This window comes from Prionailurus bengalensis, chromosome B3 (assembly GCF_016509475.1).
Source record: "Prionailurus bengalensis isolate Pbe53 chromosome B3, Fcat_Pben_1.1_paternal_pri, whole genome shotgun sequence".
Taxonomy (NCBI): Eukaryota; Metazoa; Chordata; class Mammalia; order Carnivora; family Felidae; genus Prionailurus; species Prionailurus bengalensis.
Window position 1 is genome coordinate 37,890,379 of NC_057355.1, and position 23,790 is coordinate 37,914,168.

Consider the following 23,790-nt stretch of genomic DNA (forward strand, 5'->3'; position numbering starts at 1 on the left):
GAAAAACCAAATTAACTCTAATTCTCTTTGCTTTACATATAAAGTATGTTCCCTAACTTGCAGCAGTCTGATTTTATCTTGGCCAAGAGTTCAACATTGTGTTGGAGAAACTGAGATAAAGGTCCAATGCAGGGGCGCCTGGGTAGCTCAGTCAGTTGAGTTTCCAACTCTTGGTTTCAGCTCAGGTCATGATCTCGCAGTTTGTGGATTCAATCCCCATGTCGGGTTCCATGCTGTCAGCAAGGAGACTGCTTGGGATTCTCTCTCTCCTTCTCTTTCTGCCCCTCCCCTACTCGCTCGCTCTCTCCCTCTCTAAAAATAAGTCAACTTAAAAAAAAAAGGTACAACGCAAAGTGACTCATTTTAAAAATCAGGTTATTTCTTATCTTCTTTCATTTTAGAAAAAAATTTAGTCATTTTATGCAGATAGACTTTTATGGGAATCAGAATAGATTTCTATTGGTCAGACCCTCTCAGAGAAGATGACATGGAAAGTGTGTGTGCGCACGTGCACATACATCCGTTCATGTGCGTATGATATACAAGATCATGGGTGATACATGATCTGCCTACACTGACAAGGTTGTTATGAAAACTGAGTGAGACCGTGGGCTTAGCAGTGCCCGTCGCAGAGCTGGAGCTCAACAAATTGCCAAATAAATGAAAAGAATGGGAGAAACATTTTGTAAACTTGAACGCACTTTGTATACCACTTTGTTGAGTTGGTAATGACAATGACTCTCACCCTAGAAAGTCAGGAAGTGGATTACCTAATACACTGAACCAGATGCAGTGCTAAATAAAGTTCACTCTCATTATACAAGCTCTACCTGAAGACAGGCTCCACCAGGATGGCCAGTGCTGTTCAGGGGAGATCACAGAAGAGTTAACAATCACAACACGTGTCTCCTGTCACAATATATGCCCACTCCTTCAGTGAGATTTCACAGTAAGCTGGGCTAGTTATTGATGATGTACTGAATATCTGAGCTGCAGCAGGGACATCCCACATAAATAATAGCCAGTTATGATGCAGTTCTATTTCATAATTTGAAGTGCTTAGCAGATTACTAGAAAGATATCAAGGAGTGAGAAGAATAAAAGAATTTACAAACAGGGTCTCATGTTATGCAGAAGATAGCAGTAGACAGTTTTCTACAGGAGCCTATAATTGAATAAAAATCAGCCTTAAAGTGTTTAAAAATTAAACACAAACTTACCATATAACCCTTGTGGTCACTTTCCTACTCCATATTTAACAAAATATGAGACATCAGTTAACTATACTGATCAAGAGTAAAATGGTTACATCTTCTCAAAACTGGTATGTACCAGATAACCTGATTCACTGATTACAAATATTTAAAGAAAAATACTAACCACCCCCCATATCTACTCAAGAGATATGAAAACAGAATCAAATAGACTATGAATGGAATATGAATAGAAGCTTTATGAATAGAAGCATTATCATAACAGCCCCAAACTTAGACACAAACCAAATGTCTATTAGCAAATGGATGAATAAAATGTGATCTATCCAGAAAATGGATTATTACAAAGGAACGGGTGACACACTGTACAACATGGTGAACCTCAAAAACATTATTTATTTAAAAAAATTTTTTTTTAACGTTTACTTATTTTTGAGACAGAGAGAGACAGAGCATGAACGGGGGAGGGGCAGAGAGAGAGGGAGACACAGAATCGGAAGCAGGCTCCAGGCTCCGAGCCATCAGCCCAGAGCCCGAAGCGGGGCTCAAACTCACGGACTGCGAGATCGTGACCTGAGCTGAAGTTGGACGCTTAACCGACTGAGCCACCCAGATGCCCCTCAAAAACATTATATTAACGGAAAGAAGTGAAATAGAAAAGATTCTTTTTTAATTGGGAGTTCTTTTTTTTTTTTAAGTTTATTTACTATTTATTTTGAGAGAGACAGAGAGTGTGAGTAGGGGAAGGGCAGAGAGAAAGGGAGACAGAGAATCCCAAGTTGGCTCCTATCAGCCCAGAACCTGATGTGGGGCTCAAACTCACGAAACTGTGAGATCAGGACCTGAGCTGAAACCAAGAGTCAGACGCCTAACTGACTGAGCCACCCAGGCGCCCTGAGATAGAAAACATTTTTTATTGAGGTGTCTGGCTGGCTCATTCAATAGAGCATGCACTCTTGATCTCAGGGTTGTGACTTCAGGCCCCATGTTGGGGATAGAGTTTACTTAAAAAAAAAAAGAATGAGTGAATGAATGAATGAATGAATGGAAGGAAGGAAAGGAAGGAAAGAAAGAAAATATTTTATACGGTATTATTCTATTTATATAAAATGTCCAGAAAAGGCAAATCAATAAAGTGAGAAAATAGATTAGTAGCTCCCTGGGGATGGGAGCAGGGACTGCAAATGGGCATGAGGACTTTTTTGGGGGGCGATGGAAATGTTCTAAAATGGATTATGGGAATAGCTGCACAATTCTGTAACTTCTTAAAAACTCCTGAATCATACACTTAAAATGGGTGCATTTTACGATATACAGGCTACCTACCAATAAAAGTTAAAAAAATCAGCCTTAAAACACAATTTGACTTATTCTCCATAGTGTCTCAGGTGCTTTGTGGCCACCAGGGTCACTTTCCTACTCTACTTATAACTAGATATGAAACACATAGTTAGTTAAACCGACCATATGCTAAATACAAAATGGCAAAACTGATGGGCACTAGAAGGCCTGATGGTGGCTATCAATATTTAAAGACACTCATTTTTAGGTGTCACTTCTGCGTGTTTAAGACTATTCCCCCAAATGACTAAGGCTATGTATACAAAATGTGAAAACAACTGGTTCAAACATGAAAAATTTGGCCAACCAACCATAGTTGCCTCAATAACCTCCAGAAACTGCTTTGATTTTCAGGCTGGACTGGCTCATTTTTTTTTCCACTGAATTGACCAAACTGACTGTGGAAATTGGTATCATGTTGAGACAACCCATGTTGCCACCCATAACCGCCTCATGCAAGAAACTGTATCTTGACTCATGCTGCATCAATTAGCCATTAAACAATCCACACAAACAGCGTCAAGCTGAAGCTTGCTAATAAAGCTCGGAGCCCACAGGAGCATGGGCTTTCTGCGGCTCTTCACAAAAGCCCCCACCGCCCACAGCCCAGCCCCCGCTCCCAACACAATCAGGGGTCAGAGGGGGGAGGCTACCCTCCGTCAGGATATGGCTGGGTGACGAAGGGGCTGTTCAAAATAGATAAATAAGAGCGCTTTCACTAAACTACAGTTGGAGTTACCCAAGGAGCTCCGTACAGGGATCTACACGTCGATATCCTGGTAAGATTAGCTCCAAAGAAAATCTTGGCTTTGTCGATGCTACCACATGTTTTCTCTTGTCAGAAAAGGAAAGTCACGCAAATTGAGGATTCCCTTTTTGCTGTGATCTATTCATATCAAGGGCTGATGGTATTCTACTTCTGTTCCCTTTTGGACTCCATTTTGTTTGATGCTTAAAATATTTAACTTGCTCCGTGCTTTCCCGGGTAAGCCTCACTGGACGTTTCTAGAAATAGGCACGGGACAATTCTTAAAGGAACATGAGCTCAGTTTTAAAATGTGGCATGCGGCTCTGTGGTGGGATGACAATGAAAGCAGAAATAAACTTCCCTGCAACTTTTCCCTCTATAAGGCAATTACACGGTTTTGCCTGCATGCCAGGAAGCCGCTCTCAGTTTACCAGGAGCCAGAGGACACATTAGCAGGTCTCCCCTCCTGGTAACCTCTCCTAGCACTGTGGCAGGGTACTGCGGCAAAACCCTCTTACATTATGTTTCATTGTCTCATGAAAAGACAACAACTAATATATTTACCTCGTTATTTCTTGGGGACTACATTCTAATGAATGAGAACAGCAGGTACAATTAGATATAGACTATGCTGACATTCTGCATTACAAATTCATCTGTGCACAACGGGGACACACATAAGAGAAAACCACAATGCAATATAAAAGTTATTCTAATCACTCCATCATGTAATAAAGGGTAGGTCATCCAAATATTCTTGTAAAGCCTTAAATAAAATTAAGCAGCACAATTAGCTGCGCGAAACGACAGTTATCATCTAGAGTCTCATGATTCAGTTCAGAAAGGAGGCAACAAACCTGGTTTTCTCCTTCACTTACGAGAAAGGCAAAAGACAAACAGCTGATACAAGGCTGATACCAACGGCAAAATGGCTTCTGCCTTCCCTCAATCTTTTCACAGTAAGTAAAGGAGGCTCCCTTCCAGCAAAGTGGATTTTTTTTTAATGTTTATTTATTTTTGAGAGACACAGAGAGAGAGGGGCTGAGCATGAGTAGGGGAGGGACAGAGAGAGAGAGAGAGGGAGACATAGCATGTGATACAGGCGCCAGGCTCTGAGCTGTTAGTACAGAGCCTGAAGCAGGGCTTGAACCCATGAACCTTGAGATCATGACCTGAGCCGAAGTTGGATGCTTAACTGACTGAGCCACCCAGGTGCCCCCCAACATATATTTTAGATTCCTATCTGGCAATATGTACATATTCAGGTCAGTGTGTGGGAAACACCAGGTGTGGAGGAACAAGTTCCTGGGAGTCAGAAGGGACATATATTCTGCCCCAGCCCTGGAAGAACCTACTTGTCCAAGTCTAAGACACCACAAATTGTTAAGACCCCTACTAACTATGAAGGCTTCTCAGTGAAAAAGGAAAATTACATTAAATGCATAAATAAAAGGTAAGATGCATTCTCATTGCAGATTTGGAGCAGCATGTCTATAAGATCAACTCTGGTAAACTGTTCAAAAGAAATAAAAATTCCAACAGCTAATACTTCTTTGGCACTTGCTGTATGCCCAGCACTGAGTTAAATGCATTATCGTCATACGCAGTATTAACTCATTTAGTTCTCATTATAACTGATGAGATAAATATCATTAGCCCCAATATATAGATGAGTAAATTGAGGCTCAAATTAATGAAATTACTTGCCCAAGGCCACACAATTAGAGTCTCCAATCCTAAGTCTTAAGCCTTAACAAACTGCACTATATTTACAAGATCAACCTCATTTGAATGTATAGGTTGGCCTATTATTCCAGCTTTAGCACTGAAGAGCTGACCGATCTTCAGAGGTTTTATTTCAGTCTTTTCCACTTCTTACAGAAAAGTAGATTAGGAGGAAAGTTTGGGGAAGTTTATAACTATTCTCTCACATAACTTCTTGCTGTTTTCCTCGTGAAGCAGTTATTTGAACCATACAATAGCTGTTATGTCCCAGACATAAGGCTATGACCTCTTTGAGGAACTGACCCAAGGTCACGTAGCAAAGTTGAATGAAGAGGCAGAAGCAGAATTTAAACCCGGGTCTGACCCTAAAACTAGAGCTCTTCCATTAGACCACCAACTACTGATTGCCCTTTTTATGGCTAAATTATTTAGCCTTATGGAGCCTCAGTTTCCTCATCTAAAAATGGGGATACAATGATACTTTTCTTGCAAGGTTATCATGAAGCCTGAATGAAATAACATACACAAAAGATCTAATACAGTAGTGTATGGAAGGCATTCAATGAATGATAACAATTACTGTTGCATGCAGTCTACAGGAAACTTAATACTCCAACAGCAAAGTAATGGATTTGATTTCCATGGTGCTGATCACTTCAAACTATGTCTTGGAGCAAAGAACAGACGTGAAGAGGTCTTCTAACTGCTAAACATTCTGGCAGAATGTTCTATCTTAGGACAAATCTCTTACTTTAATAATAGAAAGGGCAACAAAGGATAACTTTCAATGAAATCCCATAAAACTGTAGTATAATTTTTTCTCTTAGAAAAAATTCTAGGAGAAAAACATTATTCCCAGAAAGATATGATTCAATTCATTCATCTAATAAACATGCACTGGCACACAATCAGTATCATAAATTAACTGTGGCCTCCAACCTCTAACCAAAGAAAGGACCATGACACAGGTGTTCTCCTTCTCCCTCTGATAAGCCCCTAAACTTCATGGTTTGCCTATGAGACAAAGTGATGATCAGAGTTGAGGGGCTCGGTGAATCAAACATTCATCAAAACCACATACAGAGTATCCTGCTGGGTGGTTGGACAGGGCTCACTGTAAAACCCAGGGGCTCACGTTAGGGTACTATAAAAACCTGTGAGTCAAAACACACAATGATCACATAATCTACTTTAAACCCCAACCCTCCAGCAAGGGAGAAGGATTTTAGGGGAGGTGACAGGGCATAACGACCCTCTCCCACTTGTATTCCTTCCCTGTGTGCCACATATCTCTTCTCTCTCCTCTAAGGCTTCCAAAGATACTCATTTCAGAATGGGAGGGCAAGGTGGCCTGCATGATTTCCCTGGGTTCTTCATCTTTTTTGATATGTCCTAAAAGGAATGACTATGCTATGATAAATCCTATCACAGATGTAGAGGAGAAAGAAAAACTAAGCCCTCTCAGATTAAGTAGACTACCCAAAAGACAACCACAATTTTTTTTAAATTAAGCTTTTTATTTTGAGAAAATTATAAACTCACATGCAGTTCAAGACATAATAGAGACATCCTGTATTCCCTCTGTCCATGGTAACATCTTGTAAAACTACACTACAATATCATAAACAGGGTATTGACACTGATAGAGTCAAGATAGACAACGTGCCCAACACCATAACCTTTTACAGCCACACCCACTTCCCTCTGGCTCCCGAACCCTCTCGTTAGCTCCTGGAAACCACTAATCTACTCCCCATTTCTATAATTTTGTCATTTAAAAAATATGAAAATAGAATCATATAGTATGTAATATTTTGTGCCTGGCTTTTTTTCACTCAGCATAATTCTATGGAAAGTCATCCAGGTTATATATACCAATAGCTCAGTCCTTCTCATTGCTGAGTAATATTATACAGTATAAATGTACCACAGGTTGTTTCATTATTCACTCACTAGAGGACACATGGGTTGTTTCCAGTTTGGGGCTACTATGAACAAAGCTGCTATCAACATTTGTGTACAGGTTTTTGTGTGAACCCAAGTCTTCATTTCTTTGGGACAAAGAGTCCCAAAAGGACTCAGGAGTGCAAATGCTGGGTTGTATGTAGTTGCATGCTTAAATTTTTAAGACATGCCAAACTGTTTTCCACTGGGCTATATCACTTTATATTCCTGTCAGCAATTTAAATTTTCTACATTTTGGTAGGTATGTAGTAATATTTCGTTGCGGTTTTAATTTGGCTAATGATGCTGAACATCCTTTCATGTGCTTATCTGCCATTTGTATATCCTCTGCAGTGGAATGTCTCTTCATGTCTTTTTACTGTTGAGTTTTCAGAGTTCTTTATATATTCTAGACACATACTCTTTTATAAGAACACTTTTAAGTAATGCCATGTGGGGTTTCTTGTCTTTTGAAGATCGTTACCACAAATACAGAAATCCCCAGCGATTACTGGAGGCAAGGAGAATGAATGACCAACGTGGGGAAGGAGGCTGAATTTCTAGAAGCGTTCATTCGTGTGGATAGTAAGAGCTGGAGAAAAACCAACAACCCACGGTCATTAAACTAGTTTGTTTACCTCAGTTAATGGGCTAAGTCTATTTTTTTTTTTCAAAAACACAAATGTTTGTGAGTTATGATCTGCTATAGCACTGGCATGTGATTAATATTTACGTGTAAAGGACAGTATTCACAGGATTGAAAAACAGGAGCCACGGCAACTGTGCTTCTATCACTAGCACTTGCTTAACATAAATGCCCCTTCCAGACACATTTGACTGAAACAGTCACAGAGCTCAGGGCAAGAGCCGCCACACCTCAGTTCTCTCATTCTCTCATGTTGCAACATAAAACCAATGGAAGGACGATTCCTTTCTAAATGACTTGGGTTGCCCAAACACTAACCAACTCTTAAAAAAAAACAAAAACAAAAACAAAAACTGTGGCTGCTCCTCCAGATGGCAAAAATATGGCTTAGATTAAAAACTCACTATAACCTATGGGTAAGCACACAATGAGTTACATCTCTACTAAAGAGGTTGTTATCAAAATTCTGTGCACATTTTTCATAAGTTACTTAAAATTAACCAGGTTCATTTTCTATGGAAGGCAATGCTTTCCAACAGTCCTTTCCCTAATCACTTTTTCCAGCAAATGATCATTCCCTAATTAGTTTTTGCCAAAATCCCAACTTTTGATAGACACTAAGGTATTGTTTTAACACTGCCACTTTGACAACAAAATTTATTTCCTGAGGGATTCAAAGGTTTTACTTCTATCATCCATTCCTCTTCTCTTGTTTAATAAACATAATAAAACGATTTTGGAACATAATACAAATACTACTGTAGCACTTTTTAAATCTTAAAATTTATACTGATCTCATTTAATAGGCATTCACAAATATATACAGCATTAACCTGCCTACACTCTTGGATTGTCAGCCTGCAGTTCTCTTCCACGTTCCTTCCTTAAAAAAGAATGCCCTTGCACGAGACCTTCTTGTACCTTTTTTGGCAAGTTCCTATGGATCTACAATTATTTCAAAATAAAAAGATTTTAAAAAATGCCCTTGCTTTCCATCCAAGTTGTGTATCAACATTGTTCTTTTTATAATTCTTTGTTAATGAAAATACTTTATTTCAGTATACTTTATAGTTTAAAAACCCTTTCCCCTTAAAGATGTCTTTTGATTTTACTACACAAGTCTGGTTTAGAAAGCAACCATTGTCTTAGCTACGCCACATGTGTTAATTTTCAATTATTTGTTTGCATTTCAGTCTCTTATCTTCATTTCTAAAATATTTCATATTTCCTAGAATTCCCCACTTTGAAGGAACACAAAACAGTTTATACATATCAAGCACTTCAGGCAGTATCTGGTACAGAGTAATGCTTAATAAATATTCATTATTATATACTATCACTACTACTATTGTTATTTTCATAGCATAATCTACTCTTGGGGAATTACCAATCTTTTTCTTTCTTGTCCCATACACCTCTCTGATTTGCCTTGTTCCCTTACCTTGCTAGCATGTCATACTTCCGTCTTTCCTGGATTGCAGAATCCAAGATCCTAGTGCTTGAAGGAACTTGAGTGATCACCTAGCCATGCCCTCAACATATATATGAGGAAACTGAGGCACAGAGAGGAGAGACCTGCCTTTATAGGGTCACACAATGAGGCAGTCAATCAGTGTGACCGAATTGAAAATTCAAAGCTTTTTACTCCTTCCTAGAAATTAAGCTTTTTACATTTTTTTTATGTTTATTTATTTTTGAGACAGAGAGAAACAGCATGGGTGGGGTAGGGGCAGAGAGAGAGGGAGGCACAGAATCCGAAGCAGGCTCCAGGCTCTGAGCTGACAGCACAGAGCCCGACACGGGGCTCGAACCCACCAACTGCGAGATCATGACCTGTGCCGAAGTCGAACGCTCAACCGACTGAGCCACCCAGGCGCCCCTAGAAATTAAGCTTTTTCAATTGTCCAAGTCAGGCGAAGTCAGTGCTGCACCCTGTAGTTCTTTACTAATATCCAAGGGAATAAAATGGCTTAACTAACGAAAGGAAATTTTGTCCAATTTCCGGATGCTCTCAATTGCTGGCCAATGACAGCAGGAACTTTTACATTTCTCTCTCTTTCTGACTTTGCAAATGTCCTTTAAATCATGAGGGATTTTTTTTGTCCAACTTACTGATTTGCTAGACCAAACCTAGGTAGGATTGTTCAAGAATGATGAGGTATGGTAATAATGACAGAATCCCCAAGACCCTTTGAAAGAAAGGTTTGTCTTTTTGATAGGAGAAACTTCTTTCTCAAGTACAGCTTCTACCACACTGCTAAGAAGAGACTTCCTTCTTTCTCTCTTTTTTTTCTTTACAGCCTGAGATACTATGGTAAAATTCACTCTTTCTGGGCATATAGGTCTATGTGTTCTAACAAATGCTACAGTTGTGTAACCACCAGCGAAATCAAGATATAGAACATTTCTAACACTCCCCCAAATTCCCTCATAGCTTTATAGTCAACCCATGCGCTACCCCTTGGCAACCACCTATGCATTTTCTATCCATATAGTTTTGCCTTTTCCAAAATGTCATATAAGTGGACTACACAACAGGTAGCCGATTGAGTCTGGCTTCTTTCACTCAGCAGAAAGTATGTGATACCCATCCATGTTGCTGCATATATCAGTAGTTTGTTCCCTATAATTACTGAGTGGTATCCCACTGTCTGGATTAACTACAGCTTGTTTGTTCATTCACCGCCTAGAAGTCATCTGAGCTGTTTCCAGTTTGGGGGGTCATGAATAAAAGCCACCAGGAGTGGGGCTGCTGGCTCATGTTGCAGGAGAGCGCCAAGCTGCTTCTCATTTCATAGATCCACTGGCAACGCAGGAGAGTTTCAGCTGCTTGCTGTATTCTTGTCAGCACTTATATTATCAGTTTTTTCTTTAATTTTAATGAAGGGCTCCCTTTTAGAAAAAAGTAGCAGGAAACATTTTTTAGCACTCTGAACAACCACTGAAACTTCAAGCAACCTTTCTTGACTCCTTTCCTTCTCTTAACACCGACAAGCAATCTGTTGGGAAATTCTGTTGATTCTACCCAGAATATATTCTACCTAGAATATATCCAGAATCTGACCACTTCTACCCATCTTCACAACTGTCTCCCTGGTCTAAGCCCCTGTGACTCACCTGGATTATGCAACTGTTCCTAACGGCTGCTTCTGCCCTCGGCCGCAGACACAATGGCTTCCTCGCTGTTCTGTGAACACTCCAGACACATCCCCCCTGGTGTCTTCTGCTCTAACTTCCTCCATCAACCTACTTGACTAGCTCCTCTCCTCCTTCAAGCCTCTGCTGCAGTCTCATCTTCTCTATGAGGCCTACCTGGTCAACACTGCAACCTACCCTTTGCCTGCCCCAAACTTGATCTCCTTTTTCTTTTCTCCATGTTAGTAACCACCTTCTAACACTCTGTATTTTTTCTTACATTTATTTTTCATGGATTCCTTCCCAAGCCTGCCCCATCCCTGCTAGAATGCGTTCCACAAGTATAGAAATCTTTCATTTTTTTATATTGATGTATTCCAAGTACTTAGAGCAGTGCCTGGAGCATAGTAGGTATTAAATAGTTGCTAGATGAACGAACTAACAACATGACATTGGCATCTGAGGTAGCACCAATTGGAAGATCTGTGTGAGGCCAGATTTATCAAAAGTAAAGACAGGGGTAGAAGAGAACATTTCTAACATGCATACTGGAAACACAAGACTTAGTTTCTCCAAATAAAAATCTATTCACATAGCATTTGCCTTCAGAATAACATTAAAAAATTAAAAAATATATAAGTAATATAAAAACTATTAAAAAGCTCTCCTACTAGAGAAAATAGTTCATATATACAAAAAATGTCTTGGGACATCAACAACCTAGGTTTTTTTTCTTTCTATAAACTTCCCCATCTGTATAAGATTGCCCCAGCCTGATTGCCAATTTTATTTTCTTAATCTAAGCTCTATTCTCATTACCCTTCCGTTTCTATTTTTTATCCTCAGGGAAAGAGAGAGCAGTTACTGCCAGGGCATTCTCACATCTTCCAAAGAAATGGCATAGGTGTTAATCTTGTATTTATGTTTGATGTGGGTAATGATGACTATGACTGGAGCTGCAGCTTTATTAATATGCAGGGCTCTCACCTCATTAGTGGCGATGTATGTTTTGAAGTTAAGCTGCAATGTTTGCTGTAATGTCAAATCTGGTCTACCAGACTTTCTCACTGTTCATTTTCTTTGTTTTTACCCAGTCAGTACACGTTATGCTTATGGGACTCACACATGTGCTATTTAATAAAGACAATTTTCCACAGTAGTTAATCTTGGTGGAACTTTCAAACATTTTTAATAATTATGTCCTCATGTGATATCACGTGTCTATCTTAGAGAAAAGATTTTCATAATGTTTGACCTGGTAATACAAAGAATAATAAACCCTATTCCTGGCTCGATCTGGAAGTGGTACATGCTTACTAACTTAAAGTGATTAATTCATAGTTATTATATAATAAAAACTTGCACTCATTATCAGGCTTTGATAGTTTATGAAGTACTTTCACATATATCTCAACCAAATCTTTAAAAGAACAAAATAAATAAAACTTTATTGAATATAATACTTGATAATCCATTATGAACAGTAACTGTTATACTTCAATTCCTAAAGAAAATTTCCAGTTGACATAATACACACAAAAAAACTAACCTGTACCAGACTAACAAGCCTCATGGGGTGGGTGGTCTGTCACTGTCGCTGCTCAGGTGTCCTTCCCTTCTACAGTCCTCACTGCCTATGCACTGCAGAGAAGACTCCTAATGTTCACCAGCTTGTCTGGACGTCATTAACTGGGTTTTACTCATTCCAAAAGATACTATACATGTATGTGTGTGTGTGTGTGTATGTACACACATATATATGTATGTGTGTGTGTGTCTGCGTATATGTATATGTATATGTACATGTATATCTATATCTATATCTATATCTATATCTATATCTATATCTATATCTATATCTATATCTATATCTATATATTTTTAAGCTAAAACTCCAGGACCACAGTATTCCAAGGAAGCTATTTAAATGTGAGATATCGTTTTTTGCCTCTTTTCTCATTAGGTAACTGAATAAATCTCTATTTCTTAATCTTTTAAAGTCTGTGTTCATGAGTACAAGACCCTGGCTCTAGGGGCAGCATTTGTGGGGAAGAAAATGACGATGGGAAGTGAACACAGGTATTTAGATCAAGACAAAGAAGAAAGAAACTCAGACGGCTCATGAGTGTTTCTCGGTACCCTCTTGTTTTCATTCTGTTCTCAAAGTCCCTGTACCCACCCCTCACCCCCCACAGAAGGACCACCGCCTTTGATTTGACAATGTGACACATATTCAGCAAGAATTCCCATCATCATTCATTTAGAGAAAGCAAAAATGAATATATGGGCTTTTAAGAAGGTACAGCAATGAGCTTATACAGCAAAAGTGTATAAACAAGTATATTACCTATTTAATTGCCTTAGTTGAACTCAGAAGCTCTGATCTTTAATTGCCTGATTGAACTGATCTAAAAGCTATAATTTTTTAATCAGGGAGAAAATTAAATAGCTTTCTGGTAAATAAAAAGGCATCTTTAATCTTATTTTTATGGAATCCAAGTTATTAAATATGGACAAAACCTCTAAAATATTAAGTTAACGACTCAATCTAGAGTAAATTTCTCATTACAATGCTTCACAAAAGTCTTCAGGGACACCCTGGCTTCGTCCACTCTTCAATAAAAACACATGCTTTTAATCCAGAAGGTAAAAGTTTTCATGAATAACTAGGAAACTCAAAAGCAAAGTGTATAGAGATATTTAATGAGGTATATTACCACCGCATCTTATTTCTTTAGCTGAGTACCCATAATTACTGGGGAATAACTGTTCATCTGTACTGTAATTCATTAGTCCTTCCATCTACACAGATGCAGATGCACATTCACTCCCTGGTGTTTATTTACGACTGAAATCCCTTGGGAGGGTTTCTTGGCCTATTACCAGTGCCCCCACTCAGCCCCTCACAGTATTGTCTTCCCTTAACTAGTAGCATTTTACAGTGGGTTACACCATAGGAAGGGAGCTAGCCAGCAAAGACTGAAAAGAAAAGTTCAGGATTCCTTTTTGAAATCTTTATATCCTCCATCAGGAAAACCACCAAGATCACCTAGGTATGTGAAGCAATCTCTTAAGGAACAGGGTTTGATGATATCTGAAACATGAATAAGAGGAAGGGATGCAATTGTATAGAAAGTGAAGGTTTTGCATTAAGTGATCAAAGAACCTTTTCTTTGCTCAAGCTGCATCCGGAGCTGGGAAGAACCGACCAGACTCTGAGAGGCTGTGGTCAACCACACTTGCCAAAGTGATTACAGATGGTTGTTCTGGGAATCTGACAGACACCTTAGACTTCACTTTTAGATCCCAGGCATCATCTTTCAAAGAAAAATTCAATTATTTTTCCAAAACAAAGGGTGAAATTAAAACCAATCATTGCAAAGAAGAAAAACCAACGATGACTGCAGAATAACCAAACAGTATTTCCCTATCCACTATATATAGTTCTTAGTGCCACTATGAACCCTTCTAGAGAAAGTTATGACTAGGGAGAATTTACTATAAGCCAGAAGTATGCTGTATGCCCACAGTGTAGGATGATCCTAAGGATCACTTTAATAGTAACATTTGCATTTCCATGGCAAGGTCCTTTTAATGAAGGTTTTGCTATGGAGAATTGATGACTTCCTTTACTTCCTTTGTCAAATGGATAGCAGATGTCCATAAAGATCAATACAGTGACAAGAAGTGACCACTGTGTTAACTTCTATTAAAATGGCCATAACCACTTTATGGGTTAATGAGTATAGGGAACAGAAGCAATACAGGTCATGTGATGTTAAATACCATTCTCTCTTAACCTTGGAGCTGAAAATGCTCCATTTCTTCTTTCTCACCCACCAGATGTGTTCACATGATGATTTCTTCCCACGAAAAGTAACACTAACACAACTCAGCTCACTCTCCCTACATCTATCTACATTTTGTACCAACTACACCCTAGAGATAGACTGGACTGGCTTTAAGGGAAAATTTGGATCATGATTCCAGTTAATCTGCATAAACACCTTCAAGAACTGCAAGTTTTGTTTGTCAAAATTTACACACCCTCTTCAAGAGGGGACGAGGGATTTAGGAAGAAATCTGAAATCACTAGGATAGTAAAACTGCCACAACAAAAAACAACCCTTAGTGACAGATGTGATAGCACAATTGAAGGCATCAGTTGTTTACTCACTCTCAAAGCTTATACCTTTTTTAAAAAAAAGTCCCTTTAATCACATGTAATGTGTATGCTGGTGCATTCCCCAAATGTGCATAAAGCACAGCTGAGCAGATGTGTAAAACTAAACAGGACTGTTAGTAACATGAGGCCCGGAAGTGGCTTTGCTATAGTCTGTTTCTCACTTAATAATTTGCTCCAAATGAATTCAGACATTTTGGAAATGTTGGAAAACACAACGGGAACTTGTTTTTGCAGCATTCATTTAATTGATCATTCTTCTCAAGTGTTCTGTCAATAGACCCAGAGACTAATTTCTGATGCATTCACCAACTCCTTGTTTAAGGTTTCCCTTTCAAGGTATGTGAAGCCATCTCTTAAGGAACTGTGTATGATGATATCTAAAATGTTAATAAGGGGAAGGGATGCAATTGTATAGAAAGTGAAGGTTTTGCATTAACTAGAGTAAAGATTAAAAATAAGATCCTGTCATTTTCAAATACTATGTTATGAAATACCTTTACGTGTTTGGTAAACATCTACAAAAATACCAAGTTTATAATCTAAATCAGAGTAGTTGAAGGAGAAGACAAGAAAAACATTTAGAAAGCAGCCATCTTTTGATTACCAAATATATCAGCTGGCGTAAATAGCAGATCATGTATTTTAAAATAAAGGTATCCTGGAGTGGTCCGCACTCAATGTCAAATTAAGTTAGAGCTCGTAAGCTCAGTACATACCTCTATGTAAAATCTTTAAACTCCACAAATAGGTAAGGCCCTTAACAACCTAAAGTTAAGAAAGAGAAACAGTACAATGATGATTTTTATCAGGAACTTTCCATATTTAAACATATAATCATATCAACCATAACTCTTCCTTTAAGACTCTAAAAACCAATAAACATTTATTGAACATCTCCCATTTCTGTGCCAGGTTCTTGGAGGATGCCAAATGTATAAGCTACAGGTTTCTTCTCTAATGGGCTTTCAGTGTTCTGAAGATAAGGCATGATTAATGAAAAAAATAAGTGTATGTGCATGGAAAATGACCTAGAAGTACATCTACTAAGTTCTCAGTGGTGGAATGGATGGGGGAAAAAAAGGACAGGAAAAAGGGACAAAGATTTTCATTTTTTTTCCTATACTTTTATACACAGAATTTTTTAAAAAGTCATGACATTTAAGGGGTGCCTGGGTGGCTCAGTTGGTTAAGCGTCCAACTCTTGGTTTCAGCTCAGGTCACGATCTCATGGTTCATGGTTCATGGGTTCAAGCCCCACATCAGGCTTTGTGCTAACAGCATGGAGCCTGCTGGGATTGTCTCTCTCCCTCTCTCCCTCTCTCCCTCTCTCCCTCTCTCCCTCTCTCTCTCTCTCCCTCTCTCCCTCTCTCTCTCTGCTTCTCCTCTGCTCTGTCTCTCAAAATAAATAAACTAAAAAAAAAAAAAAAAAGTCATGACATTTAAGACCAAGGAAAGATATTTTTAAAAAGTTGGCTAATGAAAGCAATCTCTGTCAGTAATCAGGATTGCTTTTCCTGTCAGTATTCAGGAAGGCTTTACTAAAGTTCTGGGCCCTAAGAAACAGATTCAACTGATGTGATGAAAAGAGAAGAAAGTGTTCAGGCCAGGATAAAAATATACAACCAAAGTGTTGGGGCCATGTACTCTTCCAAAAAATCAAGGTCAGGAAAGACAAAGAAACACTGAGACTACTCCAAGTTAACAGAGACCAGAGACATGACAACTAAATGCAGTATATAATCCTAGACTGGATGCTGGACAAGAAATTTTTTTCTTTTGGTCTATAAAGGGTATTACTGGACAACTGTCAAAATCTAAGTCAGGACTGTTGATTATATAACAGTATTGTACCATTGCTAATTTCCTGATTTTGATCAGTATACAGCAAGGATGTGAGAGAATACCCTTATTCTCAAGAAATATACCCCTTAAGTATTTACGGGTAAAGGGTCATGATGTCTGCAACTTACTCTCAAATGTTACAGGGAAAAAAATACATACATACACACATATATATATGTATATGTATATATACACACATACACACACACATATACATATATATATATATATATATATATACAGTAAAACCTTAGATTGTGAGTAACTTGTCCTATGAATGTTCGACAAGACAAGCAAACATTTCTAATAAATTTTAACTCAATAAACGAGCGATGTCTTGCAACACGAGTAGTATCTGACACCGAACATCACATGATCACGACTGAGCCAAAGGCTCTCACTCTCTCCCACTGCAGGATCGTGGGTGATCGTCTCCCATGCTCAGATGCTCGGTCTCAGGCCACAGTGTATGGCAGAAGTCAGTGATTTTTCAGAACATTGGAAGGTGCCCACAACTGGCAATTGTGTATTTTTGGTCATTTCAAAGCACCTATGGACAGTCCTTTGCTTTTCCATACAAGAGTAAGTTTAGGGATGCTTTGCTTCATTCTAGGTCAGGCTGCCTGCAGATATAGACCCTTTCCTCTGCTGTTTTATTGCCAGTTACACTAAATACAGTGTCTGACAAGAGTTTTTTAACATTGTACTGTAGTCAACATCTGTGAGAGCATATACAATGGCCCCCATGCAGAAAAAGATTCCATTCAGCCAATAGATAGCAGTGATTCCATTAGTGATAGTGAAAGTTGTCCTGCACAATAACCCTCCTCTCTCTTGTCTTCCTCATACCAGCCACGAAGGTTTTCAAAGGTACGTGCAGGTTAATTTATTTTTCTTTATATTTTGTATTTTCTTTGACATTTTGTATTACATTATAGTACTATAATCATTCTCTTTTTAATATAATTTTTTAATGCTTATTTAGTTTTGACAGAGAGAGAGAGACAGAGAGTGAGTGGGGGTGGGGCAGAGAGAGAGGGAGACACAGAATCTAAAGTGGGCTCCAGGCTCTGAGCTGGACACTTAACCAACTGTGAGGCACCCAGGTGCCCCTTGTAATCATTCTTATATGAATATTTTGGGGTTGTAGAACAAATCATCTGAGTTTACATTATTTCTTATGGGGAAATTCACTTTGATATACAAGTGCTTTGGATTACAAGCATGTTTCCAGAATGAATTACGCTCTCAAACCAAGTGGTGTGTGTGTGTGTGTGTGTGTGTGTGTGTGTGTGTGGTTGTGCGTATTTTTAAAACCAAACATAGTTAACTGTTGACAACTGGGAAATCTGGAGGAAGCATCTTACAACTTTTCTGTAAGTTTAAAATAGTTTAAAAAAAGTTAAAAAAATGTTTTAAATGATATTAGGGTAGGAAAGAACAAAGTATATCAAGATGATCAGCCTCACAAGCCAGTCTGGCAGGTGCAAGTGTAGACTCACCTAGAAAATACTGAAAGGGCAGGGCAAGAAAATAAAGTGAGAAAATAAAAACATTCACATTAGATTGGATTTTTGATTGAACAGCCTGTGTTAAGAATAGTCAAATAAGATTCTGGAAAAAAAAAATGTTTCTAAGACCCTAAGTATGTGGGTTACAAGTGCTACCTTCTATGTGGGAAGTTTAATCACTAATCTTTTGTAAAAATCTTTATATAGAAATTGTTATAAAAGGGGAAGCACATGTTTTTATTCACACCCACTGACCCTGTATGCAGATGAGCGTGAATTTAACAATTTCAAGGTTGACTATTCATAATTACATATCAGATACAATGCATGAACCACTATCACTCAAAATTTACTCAAGAATTTAAAAGTACTCATCATATTAGAACATTTTAGGTGAGTAAGGAGTATAAGAACAAGGAGATCTACCATTATGAGGAGTAACTGAGTGATTTATGTATTTTTGAAAATGATGAAAAGAAGCCTAGAGCTAAATACACAAGGAGTTTAGTTGATCAAGAAAGACTATGAGCAATTCTAAAAACAGAAATGCACAGGAAGAAACCCAATTTCTAAATACTAAAGATCTAGAAGAAGGTAAAATCTACATCAATTAATGCTGAGCAGAAATTAACACATTTTCATTGTTTTCTTAGAGAGGGATGTACTCCTGAAAGATTTGCTAGCGGTATGATTATTTCCATGATAAGTTTGTCTGTTTTAAGAGAACAGAATATATATTTATAGCAAATCATTTCTTCCAGGATTTGGAAAAAGTGGCATTACAATAAAACACATATGTTCTGGACAGTAAGATAGTAAAAAAAAGAAAGAAAAAAAGAAAAAGAAACTACCAAAATAGTAAAATGGCAACCAATAGGAGGAGGAAATAAGACAAAAATATTTCCTTAAATGTTTATTAAAATAACATCAATAATGAAAACAATTTTCTCTTTGAGTAGTAGGATAAGGCTATCTTATTTGGCATGGAAATAATCACCTCTGAGTTGGGAAATAGGGTTAAGCTTTTCAACTTATAAGGTTAGTTGCATATTATAAAACCTTCCCATCAAAGATGGTTCACCACTAAAAATCAGTCCACAAAAAAATGAATAACCAGAAAACACACAAGGGGAAGGCAAACCATTATATATTCAGATCAGGCAGGAAAAAAGTAAAACAAATACTGATTGTATGACACTTGCTAAAATTATAAATCTTGTTAGTGATTCAAAAGAATATGTCACTCTTCCAACTTTGTCAAAATACACGTTTTCTTTTGGAAGTATATGAAAAGCAGTATATGGAGAGCTAGAAATCTGTCCATTGAAAATCTAGAGGGTATTATTGGTATTCAGTAGGCTGGGTTTCACAACAATGACTTGACAAAGCCTTGACACTAAAAGTACTTATATCTGCTGTCAATCACTCACTCCTTGACATGTCAAGTGCACATCCTTTCAGGGACAACTTCCATCAACATTAGCACTCAAAATACAGTACACAGTGTCACTGCTTCAGAAATGAGAAGAAAAATAAAACGTGCAAGATGGCAGGGAATGGCAAGAAGGCATTCCTCTTTCTCGGAGACCACATTCAAATGGAAAACAGATAAAAATCACTGAGCAAGCTAGAAGCTGAAATCAGCCAGTTTATATTAATTTTTTTTTATATCCTCTTGCCATATATCCTACAAGAGAAAATTTGAACAACATATCATCAAGGCTGACAGGGGGCCATCCTATAATGAACCTTGGATCTTTGGACCTCCACAGCATGCCAGATTATTAGAACCTGGAAAATAAAGTTAATTGGGGGTGGGAGAGGTGCCTACATGTGATTCTAAGACATGAAAAGAATCTGAAGCAATTGTATGTGTCACTCCATTACTGTCTTATGTACTTCTCCTTTTTTCCTTTTTCTTTTCTTTGTACCCTTGTTCTCCCTTTCAGTCCTTCCTCCCCTTTTTTCTCCTTCTCTTAAGAAAGCAGCATGAAAAAGCATGGGGTCTGGAGTGAAACAGCCCTGGGTTCAAATTATTACTGATTAGTTGTAGGTAACTTTAACTTCTCTAAATCTCATCTTGCCATGTATAAAATATGTTCAATAACCTACACGTTACAGAATTTGCTATAAAGATTAAATGACATAAAATTTATACATAAAATATGTATCAACAATTGGCACAGGAGGTATTCAACATGCACCCATTTCCCTCTTCTCTCATCTGATTCTGTTGCTTCTGACTTGGCAAGAGCACACACGTGCTTCCTTGGCCTCACTGAGGGAACCCAAGGGAACAGAAGATGATGATCTGTCTTCACAATACTAGAGGAGAAACAACTAAGGATACCAGGAACCCAGTCAGGCTACGAGAGTATTTATTTACTTTTACAAACCATGACCTGGAAACCATCAATTTGCTAGTCTTATTTTAACTGGGAGAATGCTTCCACTTGTGTTTGTCAGCTGCAACACAGGGTTAGTTTTTTGTAGCCTACTCAAATTACATGAAACAAAAAAAATACACTTGGGAGGCATTATACAAGTTTAGGCCCCAGCAGAGTTTATAGAAAGTAGTAGATGAAGAGCAAAATTATCAAAAGCATTTCTTTTATTCTGGCCACAGGCAGTTTTCATTACTATGACCTGATGAGCCATAAAAGCTAAAGAAATTGGACACATATTAGGGGAAAAAAACCCTAATTTTAAAAAATGTAAGGGCAAATGTAAACAATGCTTTGGGCTAGTGCTTATTTTGAGTGCCTTTCACTAAAATAATTTTTGCCGTATCTTCAATTACCCAATAGGTAAACCTGGTATTTCAAACCGAATTATTATTATTATTATTTTTGCTGACTCCATTCACTTCACAGGCTTCTCACGCCAGTAGAAATGAAAAGAACAATGGCCTTGTGTGGATGCCCTACACAAGAGGGAGGTAAGATTTATGAAGTCCAGGAAGAACATGCTTCTCTAACAGAAGAAAGCAGATTCCTATTTTAGCCAAGTTCAACACATAAGTGAGTATACAGAACTCATATACTTTTTTCCTTTTCATTTGGTATCTTTGCCTTTTTTTGCCCTTTATTATACGTGTTATTAAACTTTAGAGCCAAGAACTGCCAAAAGCCACAAAGCATTCATTCCCTTCTGAGATTAAAAGAGGAAATGAAACATTTTTATTTTCATCTAAAATAGTGATTTAAGTATTCAAATTTCATACTAAACTAATCTACCTAAACATGTAGATTAGAAGCTACTTAGCAATAGCATCAGAAAAGAAAGTTCTCATCACCCTGGGCAGTTCATACTAATAATTAGAAAGAAGAAAGGAAAGCTGTGAATTACAATGAACTAAGACTAAATAAGTGTCTATGTTGGATTAAAGGATCTGAGTTGTCAGTCTGATGTATAATGAATGTGAAAATCAGCCATTTAATTAAATGGTACATGGTATAATCGCTTTGTTCTGCATTAAACTGCTTAAGTTATCAGAGTGCCTTTAGATTAGCAACTGTTTACTATTCCACCACCTCATGACTTCTCTTAGACACTGTGTAGCCTACATTATTCCAAATTTGAAATCTGGAGTTTACATAGTAATGTTAGTTGAGTTGACATATTGTGTCAATTTATTTGTGTATTCAGAAAACAGAAAATCTGCTTTTAATCACAAAGGGAATAAATTCCTAGATATACTTGGTAAAAAAAATTAAAAACCCAAAACACAAAAAGTCTGCAAAAATCTTTAAGAATAAAGTCGTGTTTTTCTTATAAGTAGTTTTATTTTAATAATTTTGACTCTGAAAGTATTTTCTAATTATATGCCTGTAACTACAAAATGTCCCCTAAACAACTTTCTTGTTAAAGAACCTGGAAATTTTACTGGCTAACAAGTGTACTAAGGTCTCTGCAAACACAAGAAAGTAGAATAGGTCACAACACCCATAAGCCTGAAGGATGTCCTGTGACTATGTTGTTATTGTGGTTTGGTCTATAAAAGAAGAAAACACAAAAATGACAAGAAAAGAAGAGTTAAGAAGGCCCTGCAAGTCAACAGGGATTGAAGAAAAAGAACACAATATTCTGAGTATATAAGGAGAACAGGTTTGACATGAAAAATTAAATCATCCAAATTTCATAAGGCGGAAGCCATATATACTCACTGCTATTGCAATTCTTCCAAGGACATGCTCTGGAATTTTTCTATATACATCCAAAGATCCTCCTGTAGAGACAGATATGTTTCATTATTATAAATAAAACTACCAGAACATTGCATTGGGCCCCTCCTCTGTGCATTCATTGGGAGAATATTTTTTTTCTTCTTACGTTAGGCATTGGATGTCTATGGTAGAATTGGTTTTTAGTCCAATTTTATTTATAACATAATAGCATACTTCCAGATGAAGCATAATTAGGTATCTCCATTTTATTTCTAAGTACAATCGCCTACATGTGAAAACTGAAAGAAACTAGTCAAGGGCAGCACAAGACTCTGCACTTTACATAAACTTAAATACATACTCAAAACTAAAGGTCAACAGCTCAACCACATTCAGGTATCCACCTTACTCTCAAATGTAAACCAGGATCATCTTAGAATTTTCACATTAACCAAACAAAAGGTGGTGAATATAAGGACCAAAATACACATAAAAACTAATAAAGTAGTAATACTGACATCTGTCTAATGAATACCGCCCTTCAAATTAAGAACCAAGACAAGCAATCAATCTATTCCAGAGATACTTGGTTCAAAATGGGTTCTGTTTGCTTCTTAAATTCTCTTTGATACCACTTTGAAAACCACTTTATGAAGTAAAAAAAAGAAAAACCAATCTCCTTGTATCGTATTTGTCACTGAAACGGTATTCACTACCATCCTTCATCTTTACCAAATCCAGCTTCTGGCAGTTCCAAAAACCAAAACCATTAGACTGTGCACATAGGAAATGAAGGGCCACATTGTTTGCTGGTTTTAAAGTTTCATCAACCTGGAAATTAGTACAACTAGAAGATAGCAGCTACTTGATAAATATCAATCAGATGAACATGCGGGTAAATTAAAATCACTGTGAACCTCACTAGATAGGTAGAACTGCTCTGAAAGCAGTTTCAAAAGAAGGGACTGCAGCCAACAGTAACATCACTGAAATAACCGCACAACTTTCCTCGGCAAGTATTTTATTTATTTATTTATTTATTTATTTATTTATTATTTTTTAATATATGAAATTTATTGTCAAATTGTTTTCCATACAACACCCAGTGCTCATCCCAAAAGATACCCTCTTCAATACCCATCACCCACCCTCCCATCAGCCCTCAGTTTGTTCTCAGTTTTTAAGAGTCTCTTATCCTCGGCAAGTATTTTAAAGGAACCAATATTCATTTGCAAGTATAAATTTGGGTACAATTGTTAAATTTTCAATCTCACAGATTTTCGGAAAGATATGCAAGGAACCACTACCTCGCTCATGTTAACAATATGATTG

At 37.6% G+C, this 23,790-nt stretch overlaps 1 protein-coding gene across 6 annotated transcripts in view; it reads right to left on the bottom strand.

Annotated features, from left to right (window-relative positions):
* MAP2K5 (mitogen-activated protein kinase kinase 5) overlaps positions 1–23,790 on the bottom strand; it is a 273,046-nt gene that overhangs the window by 128,425 nt on the left and 120,831 nt on the right. For all 6 annotated transcript variants that reach the window (XM_043555086.1, XM_043555085.1, XM_043555088.1 and 3 more), the window contains exons 12-13: positions 22,459–22,520; positions 15,656–15,704 (exon numbers count right to left, since the gene is read on the bottom strand). In XM_043555086.1, coding sequence (XP_043411021.1) covers positions 15,656–15,704; positions 22,459–22,520 — 111 coding nt within the window. The remainder of the gene's footprint in view (positions 1–15,655; positions 15,705–22,458; positions 22,521–23,790) is intronic.